The 26,140-nt window shown below is 42.2% G+C and overlaps 2 protein-coding genes across 4 annotated transcripts in view; both read left to right on the top strand.

The window, feature by feature from the left end:
• Positions 1-25,017, top strand: part of LOC124501501 (cationic amino acid transporter 3-like) — a 35,057-nt gene extending 10,040 nt beyond the window's left edge. Inside the window, exons 1-2 of one of the 2 annotated variants that reach the window (XM_047065733.1) lie at positions 5,425-5,551; positions 22,764-25,017. In XM_047065733.1, the coding sequence (XP_046921689.1) occupies positions 22,951-24,708 (1,758 nt within the window). In that variant the 5' untranslated portion in view covers positions 5,425-5,551; positions 22,764-22,950 and the 3' untranslated portion in view covers positions 24,709-25,017. Of the gene's footprint in view, positions 1-5,424; positions 5,552-22,763 lie in introns of those variants that run through there. The other variant, XM_047065734.1, reaches the window with a different exon arrangement.
• Positions 1-26,140, top strand: part of LOC124501493 (cationic amino acid transporter 3-like) — a 214,991-nt gene that overhangs the window by 39,430 nt on the left and 149,421 nt on the right. The window lies entirely within an intron of this gene.

Genomic DNA, 26,140 nt, shown 5'->3' with positions numbered 1-26,140 from the left:
CTAGAGATGGATTCCCTCCAGTTGCCTGCTTCCCTGACACTAAACCTCACAGGGCAGTGTAGGCCCAGATGATGTCCCTGCTTGGGTTTCTTCCTCAGTTCCCTCCTTTCTTCTAGGGAGAAGAATCAGTGAGTCACACTCTCTACCCTCTATATGTGTGTTGGGCACTGAGGGGAGACCCGGGGGGGGAGCAGGATCCCTGTCCTGCAGGAGCTCCTGCACCTGGGAGGATGAGGCTGAGAACCAAGACAGAAAGGCACAGAGCTCTGGGTGCTCCCTCACCAAATGTTTGTAAACTGAGTGGGTCAAGGGCAACTGGACCAGACCCTGTGACTTAGATGATGGATGACTGTCAATGACCTAAGAGGGAAGATGGAGGAAAACACAGAATTCTAGAAAATTTCCTAGGAGACAAGGAGAATGATACTCATCTAGTTAGCAAGGAGCAGGAAAATGGAGAGGAGAGGATCAGATAAGTCAGAGCTCTCAGGAAGGGCATGATCTTGAGGTAGGGAATCTGAACCTTAGATACAGATGAAGAGGGAATGTCCAGGTGTGTGTGTGTGTGTGTGTGTGTGTGTGTGTGTGTGTGTGTGTGTTAGGGAACGTGTGTTAGTGAGGCAGAGAGATGGAGGAAACAGGGTCAGAGTGCTTGGGCTGAGATGACCTAGAGGGCCACCCCTCCAGGGATGGGATGTGACAGGGGTGCAGAGGTGGTGGGGATGTGGGGCAGCAATGTAAAAATATACCATTGTTGTAGCTCCATGGTGACCCTGGGCTGGGTAGACAAGATGCTGGGAAGCTAGGCTAACATCTCTGGCTGTGATGTGTCCTCACATGCTGTGAGGATGACTGAGCCTGGACTGCATAGGCTAGTGAGCCATGGCTGGGGGGAAACAGTGGCCAGGGCCTAGACAGGTGGGGAAGAGGCCCCTGGAGGTTAAGAGACAGAAAGAGGGAGAGGAATACAGGGATGGGGTTAGGTAGGAGTAATGGGAAGACTGGAGGCTTTGAGAACTTTATCCTGACTATCCCCTTTACCCACAACCTCCATGGATTGAATTATGTTTTAAAGCTCAGAGATCTTCAATCAATAATCTGGTTTAGCCTTTAATCTGCAATGGTAAGGTATGATTTCCCCACGTCCCAGATGAGTCCTAAATTTGGCCAAGCTCTCCTGGGCAGAACATGCTTGAGAAGAACCCCAGGAGGCAGGTCTTTTGCCCACTGGGGGTCACTTCTCCCTCGCACACCAGGCCCTAAGCTTGACTGCTTCCCAGGGAAGAACCTCCAGGAGGGCTCACCACAGTGCAGTCATTTGATTCTTTGCTCTGCCCTTAACAGCTCTGTGACTTGAGGCAAGTTACTTAACCTCTCCATGCCTTAGTTTCATTATCTGTAAAATAGCAGCACTAATACCGCTTCTGTAGCCTATTATTGAGGATAACATGAGATTTATGCAAAAGACCTGTGTATAGTTGTAAAGATTTATGAATCTAAATGTACTAGCCATTTTAAACCATCCTCATTCTCATCTTTGATATCTTCTCAGCTTACTCTCTTCAAGCCTGCTGAGTATATCAGCCTCTCGCCTACCAAGCCTTTTATATCCCTCTGCCTCTAAATCTGACATTTCTTTCACTTTGATCTTGCTTTGTAGTCTCAGTCTCTATTTCCATCCTCCTTTCCATAGGTCCCTGAGTACTAAAAGGATCTCGCTACACTCTATTAACTTATATGGTATTTCCCCCCAGGGTTTCGTGTCTTGTGTGTCTCTGTTCCCAGAGAACAGGGCCCTGTCTTCTCTCTTCCCTTGGGACGCTTTCCTTCTCCCTGGGTGGGTTGACAGGGTAAGTCCAAAGATGAACACTGAGAGGTGCTGGAAGGTTGAGATCAAACAGGAGAGGGAGGCCTTGGGGGATCAGACAACAAACTAGGCATCTGCATGTGGGCTCTTACCTACAGGTTGTGTAATCTTTCTTCATAATGTTTGCCATGACTGGGGAGGGAAACAATCATCTCCCTCCTGGAGCTAGGCTTAGAGGGGAATTAGTTTCCTACTATTTGGAAAGAAACTACATTTTGTTCCCTGATTGGGACACATCATCTGGAGGTCCATTACACAAGGAAAGAAGCTGTCAAGAGATAGCTCTCTTTTTCCTGTTTGGGTTGTGTGTGTAGATGTGTATATGTGTGGGTGTTTCTCCCATTCTACCGTTTACCAATCCTAACTCTAAGGGAATCCTTTCAAAAGTGTATTCTTAATTTATTTTCCTGAAATTAAGCCCATTTCTCTAGTAGAGGAAGTTTCCGAAGTCCAGGATCTGGTTCAGTGTGTTTCATAAACGATATGTGTCCATGGAGGTGGGGGAGGGTAAAGGGTAGAACTTGGAGAAGAAATGTAATTACTCAGCTCCTGGATTTAATTTCATGGAAGTCCTGGACATTCTGAACTTTATTAAACTTCTAGGAGTCCATGGGGGATGGGATGGACCTGGTGGGTTTTTCTTCCATGTCTTTTCTGGAGGACGTTTCTAGAAGGTTCCCTCTCTACCCTCACTCCCCCTGCTTCTAGAGACTCCTTGGGCTCTGGTCAGATTTCTGGCCTCTGGGACCTTCAAATGTGTCTGGCAGGGACTGGAGTGGGACAACAATTTCCCTTTAGATTGTTTAAGTTAATGTTTTTAGGTTCTCCACTGGCCCTGAGAGGAGCTGGGGGAGCTAGTCTTTGCAGAGCCCCAGGAAAGCCTGGGGTGAAAAGGTAGAGTCCAACTTGTTATGCTAAGTCTTAGGTCTTCACACACTAGCCTGGTTGCTTTATCACTGTTCCCTTGAAACCTAGATTCAAGCACGTACACTGGCCCCAGGGTCTTTAATCTCTGCCTCAGTTTCTTCTTTTGTGGGTTGCATGTATATATTTGTGGGAGCCCTTTAGTGAGGAGCTACTTGAAGGCATTGATCATGACTTCTCAGAAAGTGTCTACAATGTTGAACCCAAATTAATGGACAGTCACTAGTAAGTTATTTTCCTTATACTGTGCATGGTGTGTATTTAGCTGTCAGTGCAGACACAGGAGGAGATGTGAGTGGAGAAACTAAAAGGCATACTGGGTGAAACCCATAAAGATGTGATGGGAAGAGAGACCCTCAGAGACTGAGGGAGGGAAGCCAGGAGGGAGATGGATAGAAGGAAGAGCTGATGGCAGACACTGTCCTAGAGAATCTCAGACCACAAAACATGTGGTCTAATAGGTCAGATAGACAGATGATAGGCCCACAAACAGACATATCTTCCTGACAGAGATAAAGGTAAAGGAGGCAAAGTAGGAAGGAAGAAGACAGGGCTACAAGGAGGAGGTGGGAGGGTGGAAGACAAAGAGAGAGAAGGAGGCAGGTGTGGAGCAGGAGAAGGGAGCCAGGCCAGGGAGGGGGACATATATTTGCTTTATGACCCTCTTCCATCTCACCTGGTCCCTGCTGAGCCTGGTCCCCTCTCAGGTGCTGCTGGGTGGTGGGTGTGCCCAGGAAGCTAACAGGGTGAAGTTGCTGCTATAGCAACAACCTAGGGATCGAGTACCAACCTGGGGATCCCAGAGGCCCCTACATGGATATGAAAACTTCCTCCCTTACCCTTTCCCCCAAAATGCTGTAGTCAAAACAGACCTGAAGCACAGCTGAAATTTCTGAGAGTCAATGCAGCATGGCACAACCAGTGCAAGGGTAGTGGGGGCCTAGGAGAAAGAGAAACAGAGGCAGACAGGAAGCCAGGCTGACAAGCTCTGGAGAAAGTGCTGGGGACAGAGTGGTTAGGGATCACATGGAGAAGAGTGAGGAGAGGGTAAGGACTGGGACAATGTCTGTATTGAGAGCAAAATAAGCACCATGTAAAGTATAACAAAATAATTTACTAATGACTGTCCATTAATGTGGGGTCAACAATGTAGAAATAATTGATCAGTCACAATCAATGCCTTCAAGCAGCCCTCCACTAAAGGGCCCCCGCATATATATACATATTAAACCTATAAAAAGAGAGACCGAGGCAGAGAATGGAGACCTCTACCAAGCAGGCAGTGAATAGCACCGGGAAAAAGGGGAAGGGATTGATCTTGGGACCAAATACAAGGATAAACAGACTCTCCCTTTGTATCTGTCCTTCTTTCCCTCAAGCAGATGCGCATCTGGTAAAATCCCAGCTTGTAGCAGGGGAAGAGAGCCTAGGATTTTTGGAACAGACACAAATGAAATCCCCAGGTGCCCCTCCCCTTCTGATCTGTCATGACAGCCATCCTTTCAATTCCTGCATGTTTCCTTTGCCTCTAGAAATGTTGGCTCTGTAGTCCTGGCTGGGCCTCTCATCTACTACCAAGCATAGCACCTGGAATAAGTGAGGTAGTCAATTAGTGCCTTTGTTCCATGTCTACTGAAGATGAGTTAGGGCAGGGTCAATGTGATTTTTACATTTTCCTTAGTTGGAGGTTCTTCCTGACATCTGGAGCGATTGTTTCTGCTCCTATTTTAATGCTCTGTCTTAGTTTAGTTAGTATAGACTCTGTCCCTTTAGGAACCCACTGCAACACTTCTCTCCCCTCCCTCCACCTCCATCCCAATCTTTAAGGAACCTAATTTAGGCTTTAATGGAATCTCAGCACTATTAAGTAGAGTCAGTGGTGCCCCTTTTTCTTTGTCTGAAGTCTTGTTGGGTCCATCACTTGTGCATTCAGCCCTCAGTCTTTAAGTAGGCCCCTCCTTCTCCATCATTGAGAAGTGTTGCTTCTTTTTGAGGATTAACATTCTGGGAATGGGGTGGCACTTTCCTTTTGTAACTGTTTCAGGGTCTTGAAAGGTCTGTGTTTTGATTGTCTAGAGCAGAAAGCTCTCTGGGCAGGGATTATATCTTTTTCTTTACTTCTTCTAGCACAATGCTCAACACATATGTGGTTAGAATATGCTATGAATGCTAAGTGACTATCTCAGGAAATCCCTCCTGGTGAAGCTTAAGCCAGTTCCCTTTTAGTCTTATTTCTGGAATGATGGGAAATATGGGTGAGGGGTAGGGATGGATGGTGCTGGTAGAGAAGACTGGTAGGAGTTTCTGGAAGAGGCTGCTGGTGGGTGCTTCTATCCTTGTTTAAAGAACTGCTGAGTAGGATCCTTAGCTGGATCTGCAACTGGCCTCCAAATCACCACAGACTAGGCTCCACACAGTTCCCCACACCTTCTTCCAGACAACCAGGACCTCCTGCACTCCCAGGACCCAGGAAATCCTGTTTACTTCTAAATTCACATCTTGCTTGCAAAAAGTCTCCAACAAAATCCCATTTAATCCCTCAGTGCACCTTCTTCAGCCTTTCCTACTATGCCCTTGACCTTGCCTCCTGGGGGCCCCACCTCCTCAGTGACTCCACCTCCTGTTCACCCCTACTCCTTGAGAGCCCAGCTAAGCTTCACTCCAAGTCCTGACTCTAATGGCCAAGCTCTTACCTCTCCTTGGGTTTGGATTGCACTTTCTTCTCAGGTCTCTCTCCTCTGAGGCAGAAGCAGCCAATAGGTAAGTGATTTCTCATGTTTATACAGTTGGCAAGAAAACTAAGAGCAAGAGAGGAAGAAGGCTGAACTCGGGGTGTGGCTGGCTGTTTAGCCCTGTGGGGTTTGATCAGAGTGTCTTTCATGACACCAGAACTAGACTTTGGATTGGAAGTTGCAGACCAGAGGCCTTGGGAGTTTGGGAAAGGCAGGTAGATTTGCTGGGGTCAGAGTGATTTGGAGGCCTACACTCTGTTCTCCTCCAGACCAGAAATATTCTCAGGTCTGCTGAGGAAAATATTCCTCAGGGGAGGTTATTCTTTGGCGTTTTCTCTCCAGAGTCCTTCTCACCTCTTTGCCCTTCCCTCCTTCCTGGCCTTTCCTTTCTGACCTATAGCAGAGCTTGCTCTATTCAGCTTTGTCTTTCCCACAGGGCCCAGCACATAGTATGCTTAGACATGTTCTTTGAATGAATGAAGATTCTTCCACCTGGCTCTGCTGCCTCACTTTCTCATGGAAATTCTGAAAGTCTCTAGATCATATCTTCTTAGGGAGGACATTGGTGTGGACTCTGCAGAATAGCAGGCCCAGTTTGATAAGGTGGTCCACCATCACCAGAAAGGATTTGAGGGTCTTCCTCCTCCATGCTGAAGGAGCTAGATATCTATTTTTACAGCTGCAAAGGTAACTCCCTACCTCTTGTATCTAATTTTAAAAAGTTGTGGTGGGGATTGATTATGGGCCAGGTCAGGCTATAGGAGGCAAGATTACCAAGTTCCCCTAGGGTGTGACTGCCTAATGGTCTTTAAAACACTGGGTCTCCAAGAGGCAGTTTGCTGTTATCACAAAACATATTTGCAACTCTTTAATTCGAAGGCCTTTGGAGTCTTCAACTCTTCTCCAACCCCACACCTCCCCGCCACCAAGTACACTGGGGGCTGTACCCCAACAACCAAAGCCCAGACAACATTTATCCATGTGCAACACATGTTTTGTTGATTATATGTGTCAAATGTTTATTTCTAGGTTGTCTTCCTCTTTCCCTTTAACCACTGTTTCTCAACTTCTCTTCATTGTCAGTTGACACATGTTATGTGCTTCAAGAGGGCACATTCTTTTTAACCTTAGTTTAAGCAAAATCATGTGGAAGGTCCAATTTCCTTCACCAAGTATATTCCAAATTGATAAAAAATGATTTTTACAAGACATTATTTTGGTTTATCCACATCCCTTTTCTCTTTTATTATTACATAAATCCCAAAGCAGACTGGAGATTAGAAACAATTAGGGAAGAGGGATAAAGAGTATCCCTTAAAAACTGGTAGCAGAAGCTGGTTGTTTTCGATTCTACTGCCTGAGCTTAGGTGAGGCAGACAGATCTTGGTGGAGTAGTCATATTGATCAGTATTTGGATAAAAACTCAGGACTTTGAGGCATGATAAAATTTTCATTTGACTCAGAGGATCTGATGTCTTTCCTAAACAACAACAACAACAACAACAACAGTTAACTTTCCAGGGAGATGGTGGTGGTGTGGAGCAGCTACCTAGGGCTGTGAGAGGAAACAAGCACAGTCTGCTGAGAGAGAACAGAGAGAAAGAGACAGCTGAGTCCTTACACAGGAGGACAGAAGGACACACTTAAAGGTATGAAGGGAAGATAACCAGAGAGATAGTTGGCCTTTCTTAAGCCACTTTGTGTGCAGTGTATGACTGAAGGTGTATATTGGGAGGAAGTACATGGAAGAAGGAGACATGGGTTCTGACCACTCACAAATGCTAGTAAATGTGGAGAGAGAGTATACTGATGGATGGGACACTGGATGTATTGCTAGATTCTTAGCTTAAAAGAAACAAAGAATTTGGCAGGGAAAGAAAAGCTGTTTAGCAAGACTTGGAAAACAAGAATGTGGATCAGTGATCATTATAGACAAAGGCCATCGTACATTACAGTTGTGGACTGGAAAATAAGGTGGACAGGCACATAGGTTTCCTTCTACTGCTTTCTCCTGAGGACCTTTATTAGGTGTTCTGACAGAATTTGGGATTGAGAAAAGTGTGTAGATAATCATAGGGGGAAGTAGAGAAGAAATTGATTTTCACTGCTGACATCAATGTGTCACCTGTAAATGTGTCAAATCATGAATGAGAGACATTGCAGTTAACTTTGTCTTCTCTGTAGTTTTCCCAGAGGGACTAAGAAAAAATGCCTTGTTCATAACCATCCCAGAATGATACTGAAAAATATGGAGTCTACACAGCGTCCAAAGAAACCCTGGCTATCTGACTGTTTACCCAAATAGTGGTGCAATGATACTAGTGTGGTGTTTGTATGTAGCAGGGACTCCATAGGTATTATGGGAGAAAGCAAAAATGTTTTGGTCTACATGTATATCAATTTTGGGCTAAATTTGTGTGGATGGATTTGGTTTACATACAGTTGGTCTGCATGTTTGTGCGTGTTTGTCTGCATCAGGACGCATTTCACTGACTTGGAATTCAGCCTCTGCCAGACCAGGATGGGAGTTGAGAGGTGTAGGGCTGGGGGTGGTAGGGTAGGTAAGTGAGTTGAAGGACGTGGTTGTTTCCTCTTGGTCCAATGAGCAGACAGTTTTGGGACAGCCATTCCTTCAAGTTCAAGTCTTGTTTGAATCTAGAAATATTCACCTGCAGAATAGGGTTTCTAGCCTCATTGAGAAAGCACATGATAACCTAAGGAGTTTTTCTTTTAGAAAGGGAGACAAAGGCTTCTTCCCAGTAATATGCAAACAGAATACAGTACAATGTAAGACCATATATGGGAGAATGCCTGTTAAATGATCCATTTGGTGAGGTTGTCCTCGGAAGACACCTGGGAAGTAAGTTTGGACATTTATTTTCATTAGTATGAGCTGAATTAGGTTACTTCAGCTTTGTTTCCAATGTTTCCAGGAAGCTATCTGACCTTTACTTTTCTTTCCCCAGGGAAGAAGTTATACATTTATTACTACTGCAAGGGTTTTTCTCCTCTTTCCTTTTCCCCACAGACCAAGACTGAGAACTAATTATTATTATTATTATTATTATTATTATTATTATTATTATACTTTAGTATCTAGATCAGTACTAATTATCTGTAGCAAATATTGTACTGGATCTGTCTAGTTGGGAAAACTGGATTTACTGGTTTAAGGTGTGGTAGAGTTTATTTTGTGTTTTTGGTGGGGGCATGAAAGGACTGTCTAAAAGAGACTCTATTTATTGGATCATACCCCAAGCTGAAGATGTAGCTTGAACTGATGTTTTCTTGTCAAACAGTTATCCACAATGCCAAGACGGGCTAATTCCCCACTCTTGCATGTGGCGTTATCAGGCTGACCCACGCTGCACAGAAGATAAGCCTTATTCTCACCACACTGGAAAATGATGTCTTTACTACTCTTACCTTCCATCAATTATGAGTTCATCTGAGATCTTGACATGTCCTTGCCTTGACTATTGACTTCTAATTTAGAAATATCCTTCTTGTTTCATAGTTTATGTATCTTTATTTTATTGGCTGATGGGGATGTATTCATGAAATACCCTAAATGTTAAATTCCCAGAGAGGAATTATCTATTTATCATCTATTGTCTTGCACTGTGTATAACTGAGTGTATAATGATTTGGGGGTAATGGTGGTGGTGTTGATAATTTAGGGGGAAGAAAAATGTTGCTTTTGCTTGAGTTCTTTTGCACAAAGAATCAGTGTGGAGCGTGAGTTTTGTAATTTGGAATTTGCCTTTGTATTCATTTATACTTAGTTGAAATCTGATCTTTAATAGATTGAATCCAGTCTTTCTTAATTAGAAATATTTTTTTTTTGTTTCTACTTGAGGGACCATCCGATTTCTCATTTTTTACCCAACCCAAAGTACACCAAACCCATCTGTCTAGTTATTTATAGACAGCACAGGAAAATGGTAGCAAATACAGAAAATTCTTTTCTCTGGGAGCTTAAGATATAAGATCATTTCATGGTCCTATCCTCCTAAACCAAGTGAAATACTAGTCTATCTTCATTCAGTCAATTGACCATTCCTCCTTTCTGCAAGCTAGCCTTAAATGTAGTTATTGGATTTTGAGTATCCTGTAATGTTCCTTACTGCTAAAGCAATAAGTGACTTATTTTCCAAATAAAGTAAAGCATGTAAGTGACAACACACCTCATTGTCCATCGTTCAGTCGTCACATATCAAGAGGATAACACTGGAGCAAATCATAAATGTCACTTTACCTCAGTAAACTCAGGTTACTTACTTTGTACTTTCACTTTCTTATGGTGATAGAGATCTTCAAACTGGGCTGTAAATGGTGGTGTACTTCCTTGGTTGTGATGAGTTAACTCTTTATACCTCAGGCTTCAGGTGGGGAAGGAAAGACAAGCTGAGTATCATCAGGCAGAAGCTCTTCTCCTCTGCTCCACCTCATAACCTACTATTCCTGCCATCTCCCCTAACTGGGTGTCCACCAAGGCAAAATTCTAGGTCAGCGAGTTATTCCACTGAGTATTAATGAGGGGAGAGCAGGAGACAAGGAAAGCATACTGGAAATATCAGTTATGTATCTGCAGATGTGACCAGACAAATTAGCAGAAGGAGGGTCATGTTGGACAGAGTTGGGATAGAGTAAGTTCTATTCAAGAAAGGGCAATCTGTGTGAGGGCCGATGTTAATGTCCTGTATGGAAAGACTTGTCTTATTCATGCAGGAGCCACAGAAAAGTTAATAGTAAGACTAAGTGGTAGAAGAACAGTGAAAAGAAAGCCTTAGAAATATAATATTAGAAGTTTATATTTAATAGAGGGCAGGAAACAACAGGTCTGGCTGTGAGTGTGTGGGGTTGTGGGGGTGTCTTTTTAAGAGTTGACAAAAAGTGTCATTTTCCAGAAGGAGGGTAGAGAGTACTCACACTTCAGTTATCTGGTACAGTGTAGTGGTTGTGAAGAATGTGATTTAGGCTTTATCCTGCTTCAAGGGCAGCTTGAATGTCTACTGAGTGAATCTGAGTGAGAGATGAGAGGATCTCATTGTTTAGAGTTACCCGTTTTATGGACCAGGATGGTGGACCAGGGAGTATGGCAGAAGGCTGGCCCTTGATATGCTATATTTGCAATGCATAGAAACACACTAAATAGAGGTCTAGAATGGACAAGGTGCAAAATGTCTAAGTGATTTCATGTCACCTCAATTGAACAGAAGGCTAGTTTGGTGATCCCAAAATATCAGTAACCAATGATTCAGCTGCAATTTCTTAGACTTGTTCCAAATTTGTATGTAGTTTCCCTGAAAAAAGTCAGGCTCCTTAAAGGCTGCTCTGTCAATCCTCTTCTTCTGCACATATTTGGGATTTGCTTCCTTAGAAACTACATTCCTCCATCCTCTATCTTCTCTGTTGATCATCCTATACTAATAGTATGTTTATAATACCCATATTCTTTTGCCAAGTCCATATTTCTTAATAAGTTTTAAAAATAATGATGAGGGCCAAAAAATGGATAAAGAAGTCTGTAATGACACCTGATTTCCACTGGTTTTGTGCTTATTTCCATGGGTGATTAATAAATTTTTGTTTTCAGTTTTTTAATGTTTTTTACTTATTTTTGAGAGGGAGAGAGAGATAGACAATGAGCGGGGGAGAGACAGAGAGACGGGGGTGGGGGGACACAGAATCCAAAGCAGACTCCAGACTCTGAGCTATCAGCACAGATCCCAACGCAAGGCTTGAACCCACTAACCTTGAGATCAAGACCTGAGCCAGAATCAGATGCTTAACCAACTGAGCCACCTAGGTGCCTGGATGATTAATAAATATTAACAATGCTATAGATGCTGTGAGCTCAGGGCTGATCACAGACATGGGTCACAATGGGGAACACTAATGCCCAGGAAGGTGTCTTATATTTGGCATCTAGGGGTCTACTATACTATATTTTACTAGAAGCCAAGCAAAAGGGGATGAGCTAAAGCTCTGGGCAGGAATTACACTTAGCTGTAAAATCATTTCTGGGAACTATTGGAATGGCTACGGGGATGCTTTGGAATCTTTCTTGGCATCTAAAAGGGTAGTGTGGAGACAGTTTGGCCCTAGATTAGGTTTGGAGTTTAGCATGACATTGTTCAGATAGAGCTTTGAGGTTTAATGACCCCAGTACTTCTAGCTCTGGCCCATCAGTATGTATTTGGGAGGAAAAGGAAAACATCAGCAGGTTACCTAGGTACAAAGATAAGAACTAGCTCAAATATTCCTTAAATAGCCACACCCTAGAGTCTTGACTCTTTGCGGAGATAGGGTGCTGCAGTAGAGAAACAAGGTCTTTGAAGTAACAAAGAACCAAGTTCAAATTCCAGCTCTTCTTTGGACTGGTTATATGAGTTTGGGACAATTGTCTAGCCACTCAGTCTGTAAAGTGGAATAATAATACTTATTTCATTGGGTTATTATGGAGGTTAAATGAAATAACAACTATGCATCACTTGCAGCTCAACAACTTCTCGCTCACTTTCACCACTCTCTCCATGTATCCTTAAATCTTACACATTTACCTGGTACCCCTATTTGCCTGATACCATTGTTCTCTGCCTCCAGCCTCTGCAGATGTTTCCCAGCACCTCTAGGGTTCATAACTGTGCTAACATGAGCCAAGGTTGTGGTTTCTTTCCAAACATTTTTGCTTGGTAACAATTTTGACTGTAAATCAAAGACAAGGGAATTCTATCTTCCTGCCCAATCCTCTGATCTAAAGTTCCTGTTTGGGGGCTAGATCATTCTGGATGGGGTTTTGTTCCAACCAAGTGATGGCAAGCTTGTTTATAAAGGGCAAGAGAGTAAGGTAAGAGAGTAAGAGAGGGTAAGAGAGTCCATAACATTTACTATTGTGATATTCTTATTTTTCTCCTCCCATTTTTGTTTGACAATTTTCAACCCTACAGAAAGTTGTAAGAATAATATAATTAACACCCATTATCTTTCACCAAGATTGACCAGTTGTTAATATTTTGCCACAGTTGCTTATTTTCTCCAATGTTTGTATGTGTGCACATGTGCATGTATACATGATATATGATCCATATTCAAAGTTTACAACTTGTCCATTTTTTTATAGTAAAATGTTTTTACCTAATCCAGCTGCAGTCCCAGGTTCTGCATTGCATTTCATTGTCATGCCTCTTTATTCTCCTTTAAATTGCAACAGTTCCTCATACTGTCATTCCTGACATGGACAATTTTGATATTCGGCAGAAATATTGTATAAGAACATTCTTAATAACAATGAGTGCCATGTAGGCAGGGAAATGTCTTTTTCCTCCATATTGTGTTGGTACCATCAAACATTAGGACAGGCATTTAAAGGGTGTTTAACTATTTTTGAATGATCAAATAAATGAATGACCTAAAATTTTCACTGTCACTTAGATCTATTATTTTTATACTTGAGGAGAGGAGGAAGAGCAGCCTTCTCCTATATCTGAGTCCCATTTTTATTATACATGTTTGAAGGCTTAAAGGTAACCCAGTACATCTGTAATGATCCAACAGAGAAGGGAAATGAGATTGGGACTGTGGCATAGGCAAACTGTGGAGTCTCTTTACCCTGGGGGTGGGTAGTGATCATAATGAGTTGAGAGTGGATGATGAATAAGGTGGTTGTCAGCTGAAAAGAAACATAGCACACAGGACCTAGGAGTACATAGCCTGTTTCCTTGATGAGATAAATTAGTTATTACATTTCCACAATATACTTCCCTCTATACTATACTTTCTTACTTCCCCTGCCCCCATTTGAATCATAAGAATGTCATAGTGAAAATTGATTCCAGTCTCTCCTCCTTTCCCAGCATGGACAATCCCATAATTCTCTCCTTTTCTACCATCTATCTCCCCACTACCAACACACAAGTTTATATTTTCTAACATTTATACATGGTGCTTTGACAGCCACTCTCTCCAGATTATTTGTTGTTGAGAAGCTGTATACCTATTTGGACTTCTCATTGGGATATAGAAGCTTTCATCCTTGTGGCCCAGAGCTAGTGAGGTCATGGGAAGTACTCTTTGCTTCTCTGAAATGTGGTTTCAGGTTTCTCTTTGGGGCCTTCTCTCTCTCCACAAATGCATCTCAGACGTTTTTGACAGTCCTTCCTGAGGCATCCGGGGCTTTGGACTGGATCCATCTATTTAATTTTGCAAGGCTTGTGAGTATCTGATGCATATGGTTCCTGCTCCCCTTTCTGAGAGTCTCGCTACCCCTGTCTTTGAAGTCCTAATTTCACCAGATTCCAGATCCACAGTAATGGTGGGAATAACCTTGAAATAGTGAATGATACTAACATAAATTTTGTTTGATTTTTAAGTGATGGGGTCCTGCCTAGAGATAATCCAGAAAGTGAACAGCTTCAGTGAAAGCAATCCATCATGTTACTGCCCCATGGGTGGCCATATGGCATGTCTGCTTTGGTGTCTAAGAGGGAAGCAGAGGCAAGAACACATCTTGTTCAGCTCTCAATGTGTTACCAGAAACAACAAAGATCTGTTGAGAACTCCACAAAACTTCCCTCCGCGTCTTGTATTCAAACTCTGGAGGAGGTTTTTCCTTGGTTTTAAAACCCAATACTTAGCTCACAGAACATGAAAATCAGTAGGCAGCATGTGAAATTATCAGTTCCCATCACACCCAGAGTAACAGCCAAAGTCCTCACAGTGACTCTCAGACCCTATATGAAGGATCTGACTTCCTGCTCTCTCTCTGACCTCATCCCCTACTGCTTCCCCCTCACTTAACTCTGTCCTGGCCCCACAGGCCTCCTTGTTATTTCTCAAAAATAGCCACTTAGTACCACCTTATACCCATTAGGATGGCTACTAGCCCAAAGGATAACGAGTGCTGGGGAAGATGTGGAAAAATTGGGACACTTGTGCATTACTGGTGAGAATGTAAAATAGAGCAGTTGCTGTGGAAAACAGTACTGTGATTTCTCAAAAAATTACCTATACAATTACCATAAGATCCAGCATTCCCCACTTCTGGGTATATATCCCAAGGAATTGAAAGCAGGGACTCAAAAAGATATTTGTACACCCGTATTCATAACAGCCTTATTCTCAACAGTTAAAGGTGACACAAATCACATGCCCACCAGTGGATGGATAGATAAACAAGATGTAGGATATACACACAATGGAATCTTATTCAGCCTGAAGAGGAAGGACATTCTGACATGAGCTACAACATAGAGATATTGTGCTAAATGAAATAACCCGGTCACAAAAGAGCAATATTATATGATTCTACTCATAGGAGGTACCTGTAGTAGTCAAATTAATAGAGACAGAAAGTAGAATGTTGGTTGCCAGGGGCTGTGGGGAGGGAAGAATTGGGAGTTTAATGGATACAGAGTTTCAGCTAAGGAAGATGAACAAGTTCTGGAGATGGATGGTGGTGACGGTTGCACAACAGTGTGAAGGTGAGGCTCTCTTGGATCCCCATTTTATAATCACAACACCCACTCTGAGCACATCATAACCTTTTCTTGCTTCCCTTTTCTCTGCAACACTGATTGCAAATCTAACACAATATATATTCATATTACTTATCTATTTATTGTTTGCTTCCTACTGCAGGAATGTAAGCAACTTGAGGTGAAGGATGTTTGTGTTTTAAGGAGGATGAGAGAATTTATATACTTTGGGATCAGAAAGAAGCTGTGCTTAGATACAGAGGGATTGATACAATCTCTGGAGATGTTGAATTTAAAGTCCACTTCTCTGAAACTTTGAGAACTTGAAAATAATTATTTAACAGTCTCAGTAGCCTTCCTCACAGGTCTTCATCAAACTTGTAGCAAAATAGCTGGTATCCAAACTATCTTTGTATGTATTTGGGAGAAGCCACAAGGCCAACTTCCTGATTGGCAGGAGTGTTAACACCCAACCATGGGAAAGAGCCAGTGGAACTTACTGCATTGGAAAAAATGTTTTGAAAAGGAAAGGTACAGAGTGAGGGCAGTACCCTTCTAGAGACAGAGGAATAAGCACAGTGACCCTCCAGGACAAAGGAAAGTGGGTGGGGCTGGCTGGAAAAGCAAGAGGGCCTTAATTTAGTGGGTGAATATTGGATTTGATGGGAGTTTTTCTGGGATGGAACTTTGTTTTGGAATTTGGAAGGAGTTCAGAGACCAAGAAAGACAGGGAGGACTGAGTAAATGGGGAGCTAGGGGCATTATGGAATTCAAAGAAGCTGGCTTTATTTTTTCTGGCCTCTCTCTGCATTTCTCTAAGAATCTTTCCTGAGATAACACCTCCTTTGGGAGACTGTTTCCTAGTGAAATCGACATTCACAGACCCAAGACCCTCATTAGGAAATATCCGAAGGAAACACTGTTGGAATAGATGATGCATGATCTGGTCTCCTGTTTCTACCTGGGGCTGGCTCTTTCTCTCTTTCCAATGGAAAATAAAATCCTACTTCTAGGAATCTCAAAATATAGTAGTCAATCAATCAATCAATCAATCAATAAATTCATTTTATCTGTCAAATTCCTCTTTTAGTTGCTTGGTACAATTATGAGTAGATCCTTGTCCTGGGTAGTGAGAGTTGAAGGTGGATCCTGGTGCTGCCCTCTGGCAGTTTTTAGACTATAAAGAAATTTAAGTGTCACACTCAGGACACCAGCAGGTAGAAATGGAAAATTAGTTTTAACTGAGCATCATGATTGGCTGTAAGTGCTGATGGGAGGGGCAGAAGGTTGGAGATGGGTATCAGTCAGGATGGCTTAAGAAAGGCTTCCTAGACACAAGGGATAAAGTTGTGGATTAGTGTTGAAAAGAGCTAGAGCATCAAGACTGGACAGAAAGGAGTGAGGAAGACATCCCTGGCAGGGAGGGTACTTACTCAGGTGAGGGGCTTATCTCAGGAAGGGTAAGTCAGGATGTAAGAAGCTGAGTTAGGAAAGAGGTGATAGTCCTGAGGGTAGGGGGACTCTCTGACAGCTTAGTCAGAGAGTCTGAACTGAATATAAACTATTGAAATAATCATAGATTATTGCACGGAGAGAGGGCATTTCTGAACATGGTGTTTGAAGACGATGTTTCTCTGTGTTATTATAAGCTGTATTTGTGGTAGTCTTTCTCATGATTCCCAATCATAGGTTTGCTTTCTCTTCTATAGGTTTGCTTGTTCATTTGTTTGTTCTGTCTGCTTTTATTGGAGTCATAAAACATGATTATCTACTCCCAGATATTTTGTTCTCTGGGTTGCTTCTCTAGTATCTTCATACTTGATCTGTAGACCCCTGTCCCTCGTCTTTAGTAAATATGGAAAGAGCACAAGGACCACTCTACACAACACATTTGAAGGGAAAAAAATTATCAAAAGCATTACCCATCTACACCTCTGCCATGCAGATGGTCCTCCTCTGGGATTCCTGCTCATGATCCATGGATGGACTTCAGAAGAGTGTAGGACATTTTTTTGAGGTGACCAACCTCAGAAGGGCCTGTGATTCAATAAATGTCAATAACTACTGTTGTGTCTTTGTTGGGAGGTTGGTGGCTGGAGACAGGTCCCCAGAGAGAGAAACGTGGTACAAGCATCCTTAGTGACCAATAAGGATCCTCCAGAGACAAATGCAGGAGCTGAAGGAGAAAAAGGAATCGGGAAAAGGGAAAAGTGTTTGGAGAGAATTGGTAGGAGGGGTGTCAGATACCCTTTGTTCTCCACCCTCTTTCTAGCAGGCATTTCTTCTCTGTATTCTCCATGTTCTGATGATTATAGGATCCAGTTGCCCTTCATTTTAAGTCTATTGAGTGCCCACCATTTTCAGGCTCTGAACCAGGTCCTCTCACAACATCACCTCATGCAATTCTTTTGTTCAACCTGAAGTGCACAGAGTGGAGTCAACCTCTCCCTCAGTCATGGACTGTTAGCACCATCGCCCCCTGTCAGGCACTGTATCAATGCATTTTATTTTCCCCTTTCATCCTGATCTCTAATCTCATTTCCTCTCTTCACTGGAGACACATGCTTTAGTGTATTCAATGAATGCTCCTCCAATCCATGCTCTATACATTTATTTATATACATTCATCCACGCAATGAATTCAGAGTGGTGATTATGTGTCAGGCTCAGTTGTAAGTGCAGAGAATACAGCCAAGAGCAAAATAATAATAATAAAAAATTCCTGCTTTCATGCAGCTTATATTCTTTTGCAGTGAGATAATCATGAACAAATAAATAGGTAAAACTTATAGTATGTTAAATAGGGATAAGTGATGAGGGCAGGGGTAAGGTACATTGTGAAGTTTTTTATGTGGTGATTAAGGAAGGCATTGCTACACAGTTTTGTGCTATCTCATGAAATGCCACTAAGGAAGCAACCATGTGGATATCTGGGCCAGAAGTGGGTCAGTTATAGGAGACAACTAGTGCAAAGGCCCTAAGGTGAGGGCTTGCCTTGTATGTTAGGAAACCAGAATTCTTAGGAGGCCAGTAGCGTGAGGAAAATGGGAAGAGAGAGAAACAGAGGCTGAGAAGTAGCTGGGTCAGTGACAAATACTCTAGGACTTTGTAGGCCATGGTAAGTGCAGACTTTGGCTCCCACTCTGAATAAAAAGGGAAACCAATGAAAGCTTTTGAGCAGAGAAATATTGTGACATTTTTAACAGATATATATGTATCCTTGACAAATATACACATTTTTTGGTTGTTCTTTAAATTTACATAAGTGATATTGTGCTATACACTTCATCCTGCTTTTGCTTTTGCTTCCGAACACTCTTTTTGAGATATACCCATGTTGCTGTATGTAAATCTACTGTATGATTTCTGACTGCTGTGTAGTATTTCATTGTGCACATACAGCACATTTTACTTATGTATCCCTCTAGTAACAGATGCTGGCATAGCTTCCAACTCCCTGCTACCACAAACAGTCCTGCATTGAATGTGTTCATATTGGCTTCCCTATGGACTCAGGAGAGAGGTTCCTTTGTGTGTTACCTTGTAGAGGGTTGTGTGTGTGTATGTGGGGGGGTGTACATTCTTAATTCCGCTAAGATTGTGCTTCAGGATGGTGGCCCAGTTACACTCCCATCAGCAATACATGATAGTTTGTATCTTTTCATGGAATTCTCATTTTGATCCAGTAAGGGAAGTGAAGTAAGGTTTCTTGTGGATGAGGAAATCTGGGTTTAGAGGGATTAAGCAGGAGAGATTATATAGTCAAGCAGAAGAAACAAGGCTCAAATCCAGAGATTTGACATAATGTTAATTGCTCTTACCTCTATAGTACTCAGCCCTGCCTCTTCCAGAAATGAGATGCGGCATCTGTAAGCAAGGATGATATTATTATTATTATTATTATTATTATTATTATTTTCAACTCCTTCATTTTTTGATGCCTGGTATAACTCAGTAAGCCTAGATCCCCCATGTGTTTAGCACCAGCATGTATGAGTGTGTCTAATTAGAGTCCTTTGAGGTTCAAGGCAAAATATATAGAATAAAACATTTATTTTTTTTCCTTTTATTTATAGTTTTCATATATATAAATTTAAATTTTAAATCTTAAGTCTTTCCACGTCTCCTTTGTGGTTTCTCTATTCCAAATCATTCTTTTTTTTAAATATAATTTATTATCATATTGGTTTCCATACAACACCCAGTGCTCATCCCAACAGATGTTCTCCTTAATGCCCATCACCCACTTTCCCCTCTCCCCCACCCCCCATCAACCCTCAGTTTGTTCTCAGCATTTAAGAGTCTCTTATGGTTTGCCTCCTTCCCTCTCTGTAACTTATTTTCCCCCTCTCCTCCCCCATGATCTTCTGTTAAATTTCTCAGGATCCACATATGAGTGAAAACATATGGTATCTGTGTTTCTCTGCCTGACTTATTTCACTTAGCATAATACTATCCAGTTCCAGCCACATTAATACAAATGGCCATATTTCATTCTTTCTCATTGCCAAGTAGTATTCCATTGTATATATAAACCACATCTTCTTTATCCATTCGTCAACTACTCGACACATCTCCAAAGGCAGGGGAATTAAAAGCAAACATGAACTATTGGGACCTCATCAAGATAAAAACTTCTGCTCTGCAAAAGAATAAAACTTTTAATTGTCTCATGACAGCTAGCTCACAGGCTTGAGTTGTAGTGGGTGATTTTGAGGCTATATATCTATAAAGACTAATTGATTTTCAAAGTTTGGAAACTTTGGGTCAGATTTCCATATTAAACATTAGGTAGGTTATATTAAGTACATGTTGTTTGCTAGGCGCTGAGGTAAGTACTTTGCAGGCATCATTTCACTTACTCCTCACAATTGCCCTATGAGGTATTTACTTTCATTCTTACTTGACTCTTGTGGAAACTAAGTCCCCAGGAGGTGAACTCTTTGTCCAAAGTCATCTGGTATAAGTTGAGTCGTGACTTGAACCTGAACAGTCTACCTGCAGAGCCTTAACTCCTAACTACCAAACTGTGCTGCCTTCCTGTAAAGGAAACTTTTAGAATCTCTTCCCTTTGAAATTGAGGACAATTTCTTTTCATTTTGGGTGATTTAGAGCAGTCATGGGAAGTACAGGGCTAATTGGAAAAGAATCTACAGAGAGACAGGATATGAAATTTGAAGGTGTCCCTAGTACCTTCATTATGCCTCCCTCTGTCCCCCAAAGTGAGAACCTTTGCCTAAGGACATGCTACCTAGATTATAGGGCCTGAGCATGATGCCTTCAAAAAAGTAGGGCATGGGTGGGTGGTTGCCTGTAACCCAAGGCAGCCTGGTAGTTTTAAACAAGTGTCCTCAAAGGCAAACTATTCTTTATCACCTATGTGTGGCTTATACCTGCCGTGAACAATGTGAAGATCAAGGTTTTATCACAGGTAGATTTTGCTTCACAGTTTTCATTTTGATTGACTTCTACAAGGTAGGTAATACCATTTATATCTTTACCTGAGCCAGGTGCATAAAGGTTACTTGGCTACAAAGTATGTATCTCAAACTCAAGTAGATAGGAATTCTGGGTTATGTGCTCTTTCAGGCTTCTCTTCTCAGTTTGTACGTTTGTTCAACAAATATTTATTGAGCTAACTCACAGTCTATTGGAGGAGACAAGCAGCTGAACTGGAATTCTGACACATCAGGATAAATGGAATATGGGGGAAACCCAGGTGCTATGAAAGCACACCAGAAGGGCAGCATAAGGGTCAGGGGAGACTTCTGGGGAAGCAACTTCTGAGCTGGGAACTGAAAGAGAATTGGGGGTTAGTATGTGAAGTGCTAATAGGGCATTAGAGGCAAGGGAACAGGGTGGATATGGGATTTTGCAGCTGGAATAGGAAGTGAGAAGGGCAAGAGGCTGGAGGAATAAGTAAGGGTCAGATGATGTAGGAAGGAAAGACTATGAAGGAAGGAAGGAAGGGCAGTGGGGAAGCACTGAAGGGTTTGAAGCTTGGACATGAGTGGGGACACATCAATCACATTCATAGTGTAGAAAGTTCCTTGAGTTAATTGACCTTCCTTATCTGTCTCAGGTGTTTGTTGGTAAATCATAACATTGGAACTGGTGAATGGCAAATAGTCTAGATGGATTTGTAGAAAGAAGGTCTGACCCATAATCCGAGGGGTCCTCTTGATCATCTATAGATATTTTTTTTAAGTTTGACCTGGTCTTTCTCTCTTTTGAAACCTCTGACAACATTTCCTAAAATTCTCTCAAAACTAAAACCTGAGGGGCGCCTGGCTAGCTCAGTCATTTCAGTGTCCAACTATTTATTTCAGTTCACGTCATCATCCCAGGACTGCATTGGCACCAGGCTGAACGTGGAACCTGCTTAAGATTCTCTCTCTCTGCCCCTTTCCCCTGATCCTGCTCTCTCTCTCTTAAAAATAAAAATAAACAAATAAAAATAAATAAAACACAAAGCCTAAGTAGGGAGGAGAGTGGGGGCTCCATCACTTTGTTTTCTCTGTTTTCCACTAGTTATTTCTAGGACATTCCTCTGAATTGTTCAACTAAAACTTTGTTCCGCTTGAGGAGGGGGACATTTGAATAGCAGCTGGGGGAGGGGAGGAGGAAACACATGCAGGATTTGTTCATTAAGAAAATATAATTGATATATTAAGATAATACTTTAAGTCAGTTAAAAATAACTCCTTGTGGAACTTAATAGGGAGTTACAAGCTCACAGAACAGGGCAGATTCTCCAGGATGCCAGCAGCTGACATCACAGATGGTTCAAGGTGTTTATAGAGCACAGTGTGGTCAGTGAGGAGACTTTCTGCAGAAGTGAGCTCACCTTCTCGCTTGGAACCCAGAGAGGGAAGAGACAGAAGGAATTGTTTTGGTTGTGAGCTACTGAGCTAGGTGAATTACTTTTTTTCTCTCTACCTATCACACTCTCATAACTGTGAACATAACTGTAGTGAATTTTTGTCTGGTTGCTTTGGGTGAGTTTCATTGAATGTCAGAATTCACAAAATGGCCTTTCTGCTTCTTCTCCCTTCTTAGTAATGGACACTTGGTTGGCTGCTTCACCCATTTCTCCCGTGTTTCCTCACCAGACAGTCTGTAGCTCCCCTTTTTGCAGGTAGTTATAAAGGCTCTACCCCTTTTTCCCTTTTCTCTTTTCACTGTACCCTGGTGGCCTAGGTGGGTAAAGGAATGGTTGGACTGTACATTCTTTGTCATCAATACAGCTAAATGGTAATGCAGAATGAGGATAAAGGAGGCCAAAGTGACCTGTGACCTTGGAATCTGATTTGGGGGCTAAGGGTTTTAAGACCATGGGACCAATATTTATATTTTAAACTCACGATATTTCAAAAATGGTTCTGTAATTGCAATAAGACCCTCCATTCTGTGAATAAATGTGTCATAACTCATGCCTAATCACCACGCAAACATCTTGTATGTGAATTATTGTGCAATAAATTCATGCCCTGATGTGTTTTACAGCTTAATTAGTACATGAAATTACATTAAGTTGACAAACCAAAATGGGATTATGCCATGTATTATGTAAAAGAAGAGAATGTTGGGAGATATTTGGCAGTTTTTCTGGGTGGAAAGCAGGGTTGATTTTTCTATGATGTCCTTTTGTGTCAGTTTCTGTGATATTCAGGCTGTACCAGGTGACATGCGACTTCTGAGCTTTGGTTTGTTAGTTGAACACCATTGTTCAGTAAATATTTATTGTTTACCATGTCTTAGGCATTATGGAGGGATAGCACATAGCAGAAGAAATATGAAGCAGCATCACTGAAGTCTGAGCAACCAGCTGCAACATCCCCAACCCAACCCAGCTTACCTCAGTGTCACGGAATCTGATCTGAGACTTACGGCTCCCTGCTCTCATCACAGCTCTCAGATCCTAGAATCTACTCCAATTCCAGCTAGAATGTTGTGTCAAGCACTTTGCAGATTTGGTCAAAAGCTGGTACGCAGACGTACACTGGAACAACCTGTGGCTGAGACTGCCAGAAGCCTGACCACTCTGGATATAGTGGCCCTGGGTATGAACTATACAATGAATATAATTGTGTATATCCTGCCTGGTGAAGTGGCTAGAGATAAAGCAGGACCATCCATTGTGATCTGCTTCTTGGTGGCTGGCCTAACTTCAGTGTTGACTGGGCTGACCTATGCAGAGATTAGTTCCCAAGTTCCGCATTCTGGTTCTTCATATCTCTACAGCTATGTCACTGTAGGTGAACTCGGGGCTTTCATCACTGGCTGGAACCTCCTCCTCATAAATACTGTCTATGTAAGCATTGTGACCCAAGCCTGGATCTTAGTTTTTGACAATGTTTTTGGAAACCAGATATTTCAGATGCTGCATGACAGCATCTCACTAAATGTTTCCCGCGTTTTTGCAGATGTTCTAGTCTTCTTTGTTGTGTTCCTTGTGTTGTTATTCATAGGATTTCTGACTTGGAAGATTAGGCAGCTTCCTGTGGTTACCAAAGTGTTCACATTGATGAAAATCATTGTTCTCATTTTTGTCATCATTGCTGGCTTCATTAAGGGGGACCTGCACAACTGGCAGCTCACAGAAGAGGATTACATAAAGGCTGGACTCAATGACACCTCTGGCTTGGGCCCCCTGGGGTCTGGAGGATTTATGCCTTTTGGCTTTGAGGGGATTCTCCGTGGAGCAGCTACCTGTCTCTATACATTTGTGGGTTTCACTTTTATTATTACCAGAGTTGAAGAAGCCAAGAATCCCCAACATTCCATCCCCAGGGGCATTGTGATTTCACTGTTCATCTGTCTTTTGGTGTATTTTGGTGTCTTTTCAGCCCTTACACTCATGGTGCCTTACTACCAGCTTCAACGTGGGAGCACCTTGCCTGAGGCATTTCTCCATATTGGCTGGACCCCTGCCTACTATGTTGTAGCTTTTGGATTCCTCTGTCTTTCTATCAACTCCTTTGACTTTATATTCCCCATACAACGGGTGATACATATGATGGCACAGGATGGCCTCCTATTCCCTGTCCTTGCCAGGATCCAAACTGGCACAAACATCCCCATCGTGGCCACTGTGATCTTTGGCATTATTGCACTAGTCATAGTATTCTTCTTTGGGCTCACTGATCTTCTGGGCTTCATGTCACTTGGGCCCCTGCTAGCTTTCTCTCTGCTGGTTTTTGGTGTTCTCATTGTCAGGTATCAGCCTGAGATGCATAATGGGGGAAATGAAGCAGAGGTGCGGGATGGGAATAGAGAAGTTGTAGCAGAGAAGCTGACTCTACAGGGACTACTTTTTCCAGGCAGCTCCATCCCCACTCCACTCTCCGGCCGGGTTGTCTATGTTTGCTCCTCAGTGCTTGTTCTGCTGATCATTCTTCTTTGCCTGGTGCTGGCCTGGTGGCCAGTTCTGCTTTCTGGAGACCCAGTGTGGATTTCAGTGGTTGTGGTGCTCCTGGTGCTCATCATTGGGATCACTGGGGTCATCTGGAGACAGCCACAGAGCTCCACTCCCCTTTACTTTAAGGTCCCTGCTCTGCCTTTCCTCTCCATACTGAGCATCTTCATGAATGTTTACCTTATGATGCAGATGACAGCTGGCACCTGGGCTATACTTGGTGTCTGGATGCTGATTGGGTTTGCTATCTACTTCAGCTATGGGATCCAGCACAGCCTGGTCAATTAACCTCACTTAAGACCAAAACTGTGGACCTTGAACTCAGCAGTGCCAGTACATATTTGGTTTGACATCATCACACCCTAATGCAGTCTGGTCTTCCTGTACGATAATGGAACATACTCTTGAGTGCATGGAAAGCTAGGCCTCCCACAGAATGTTAGTGGAGGAACACTAATAGGACTTTGTATTTATTACATAGTGAAGGATTTGTCTTTGCTTTTTCTCCTTTTTTAAATTTTGTCTACTTTTTAACTGTGTCTGTAGCTGCTTACTGGATTTTAAAAAGTTCTTGTTAAAAGAGCTAGAAAATCGGTGCCTGGGTTGCTCAATCAGCTGAGTGTCTGACTCTTGATGTAAACTCAGGTCATGATCTCATGGTTCAAGTCCCACGTTAGGTTCTGCACTGACAGCACAGAGTCTGCTTAGGATTCTCTTTCTCTCCCTCTCTCTCTGCCCCTCCCCTGCTTGTGTTCTCTCTCTCTCTCTCTCTCTCTCTCTCTCTCTCTCTCTCAAAATAAAAACTAAAACACATTTTAAAAAGGAGCAGTTACCATATGTTTTCACTCTTATGTGGATCCTAAGAAACTTAACAGAAGACCATGGGGGAGGGGAAGGGAAAAAAAAGTTAGAGAGGGAGGGAGCTAAACCATAAAAGACTCTTAAGAACTGAAAACAATCTGAGGGTTGATGGGGGTGGGAAGGAGGGGATGGTGGGTGATGGGTATTGAGGAGGGCACCTGTTGGGATGAGCACTGGGTGTTGTATGGAAACCAATTTGACAATAACTTTCATATGGAAAAAAATAAATAAATAAATAAAAAGGAGCTAGAAAAAAATTGTTTTCTTTCTGTTAATACCCAATAGTGGAAATACTGGATCATATGATAGTTCTATTTTTAACTTCTTGAGGAACTTCTATAGTAATTTCCATAGTGGGTGTACCAATTTACATTCCCACCCACTAAGCATAAGTGTTCCTTTTTCTCTACATTCTCACCAGTACTTGTGATTTCTTGTCTTTTTAATTTTAGCCATTATGATAGGTGTAAAGTGATACCTCATTATAGGTCTAATTTACATTTCCCTGGTGATTAGTGATGCTGAGCATCTTTTCATATGCCTGTTGCCCATCTGGTATGTCTCCTTTGGAGAAACATTTATACAGGTCCACTGCCCATTTTGTAGTGGTTTATACTTTTTTTGGTGTTGAATTATGCAAGGTGTTTATTTTGTCCATTAACCCCTTATTAGATATATCATTTGCAATATCTTCTCCCATTAGGTTGTTTGCCTTTTTGGTTGGTGGTTTCCTTTGCTGTACAAAAGTTTTTATTTACATGAGTTCAAAAATATATATGCACTCCTATCTTTATTGTAGCATTATTTAAAATAGCCAGGATATGGAAGCAACCCAAGTGTCCACTGATGATGAATGATG

Source organism: Lynx rufus, unplaced genomic scaffold, assembly GCF_022079265.1.
Source record: "Lynx rufus isolate CCGP_SWC_20201006 ecotype Redwood Valley unplaced genomic scaffold, mLynRuf1.p SCAF_7, whole genome shotgun sequence".
In the NCBI taxonomy this organism is placed as follows: domain Eukaryota; kingdom Metazoa; phylum Chordata; class Mammalia; order Carnivora; family Felidae; genus Lynx; species Lynx rufus.
This window is presented reverse-complemented; position numbering and strand designations above follow the sequence as displayed.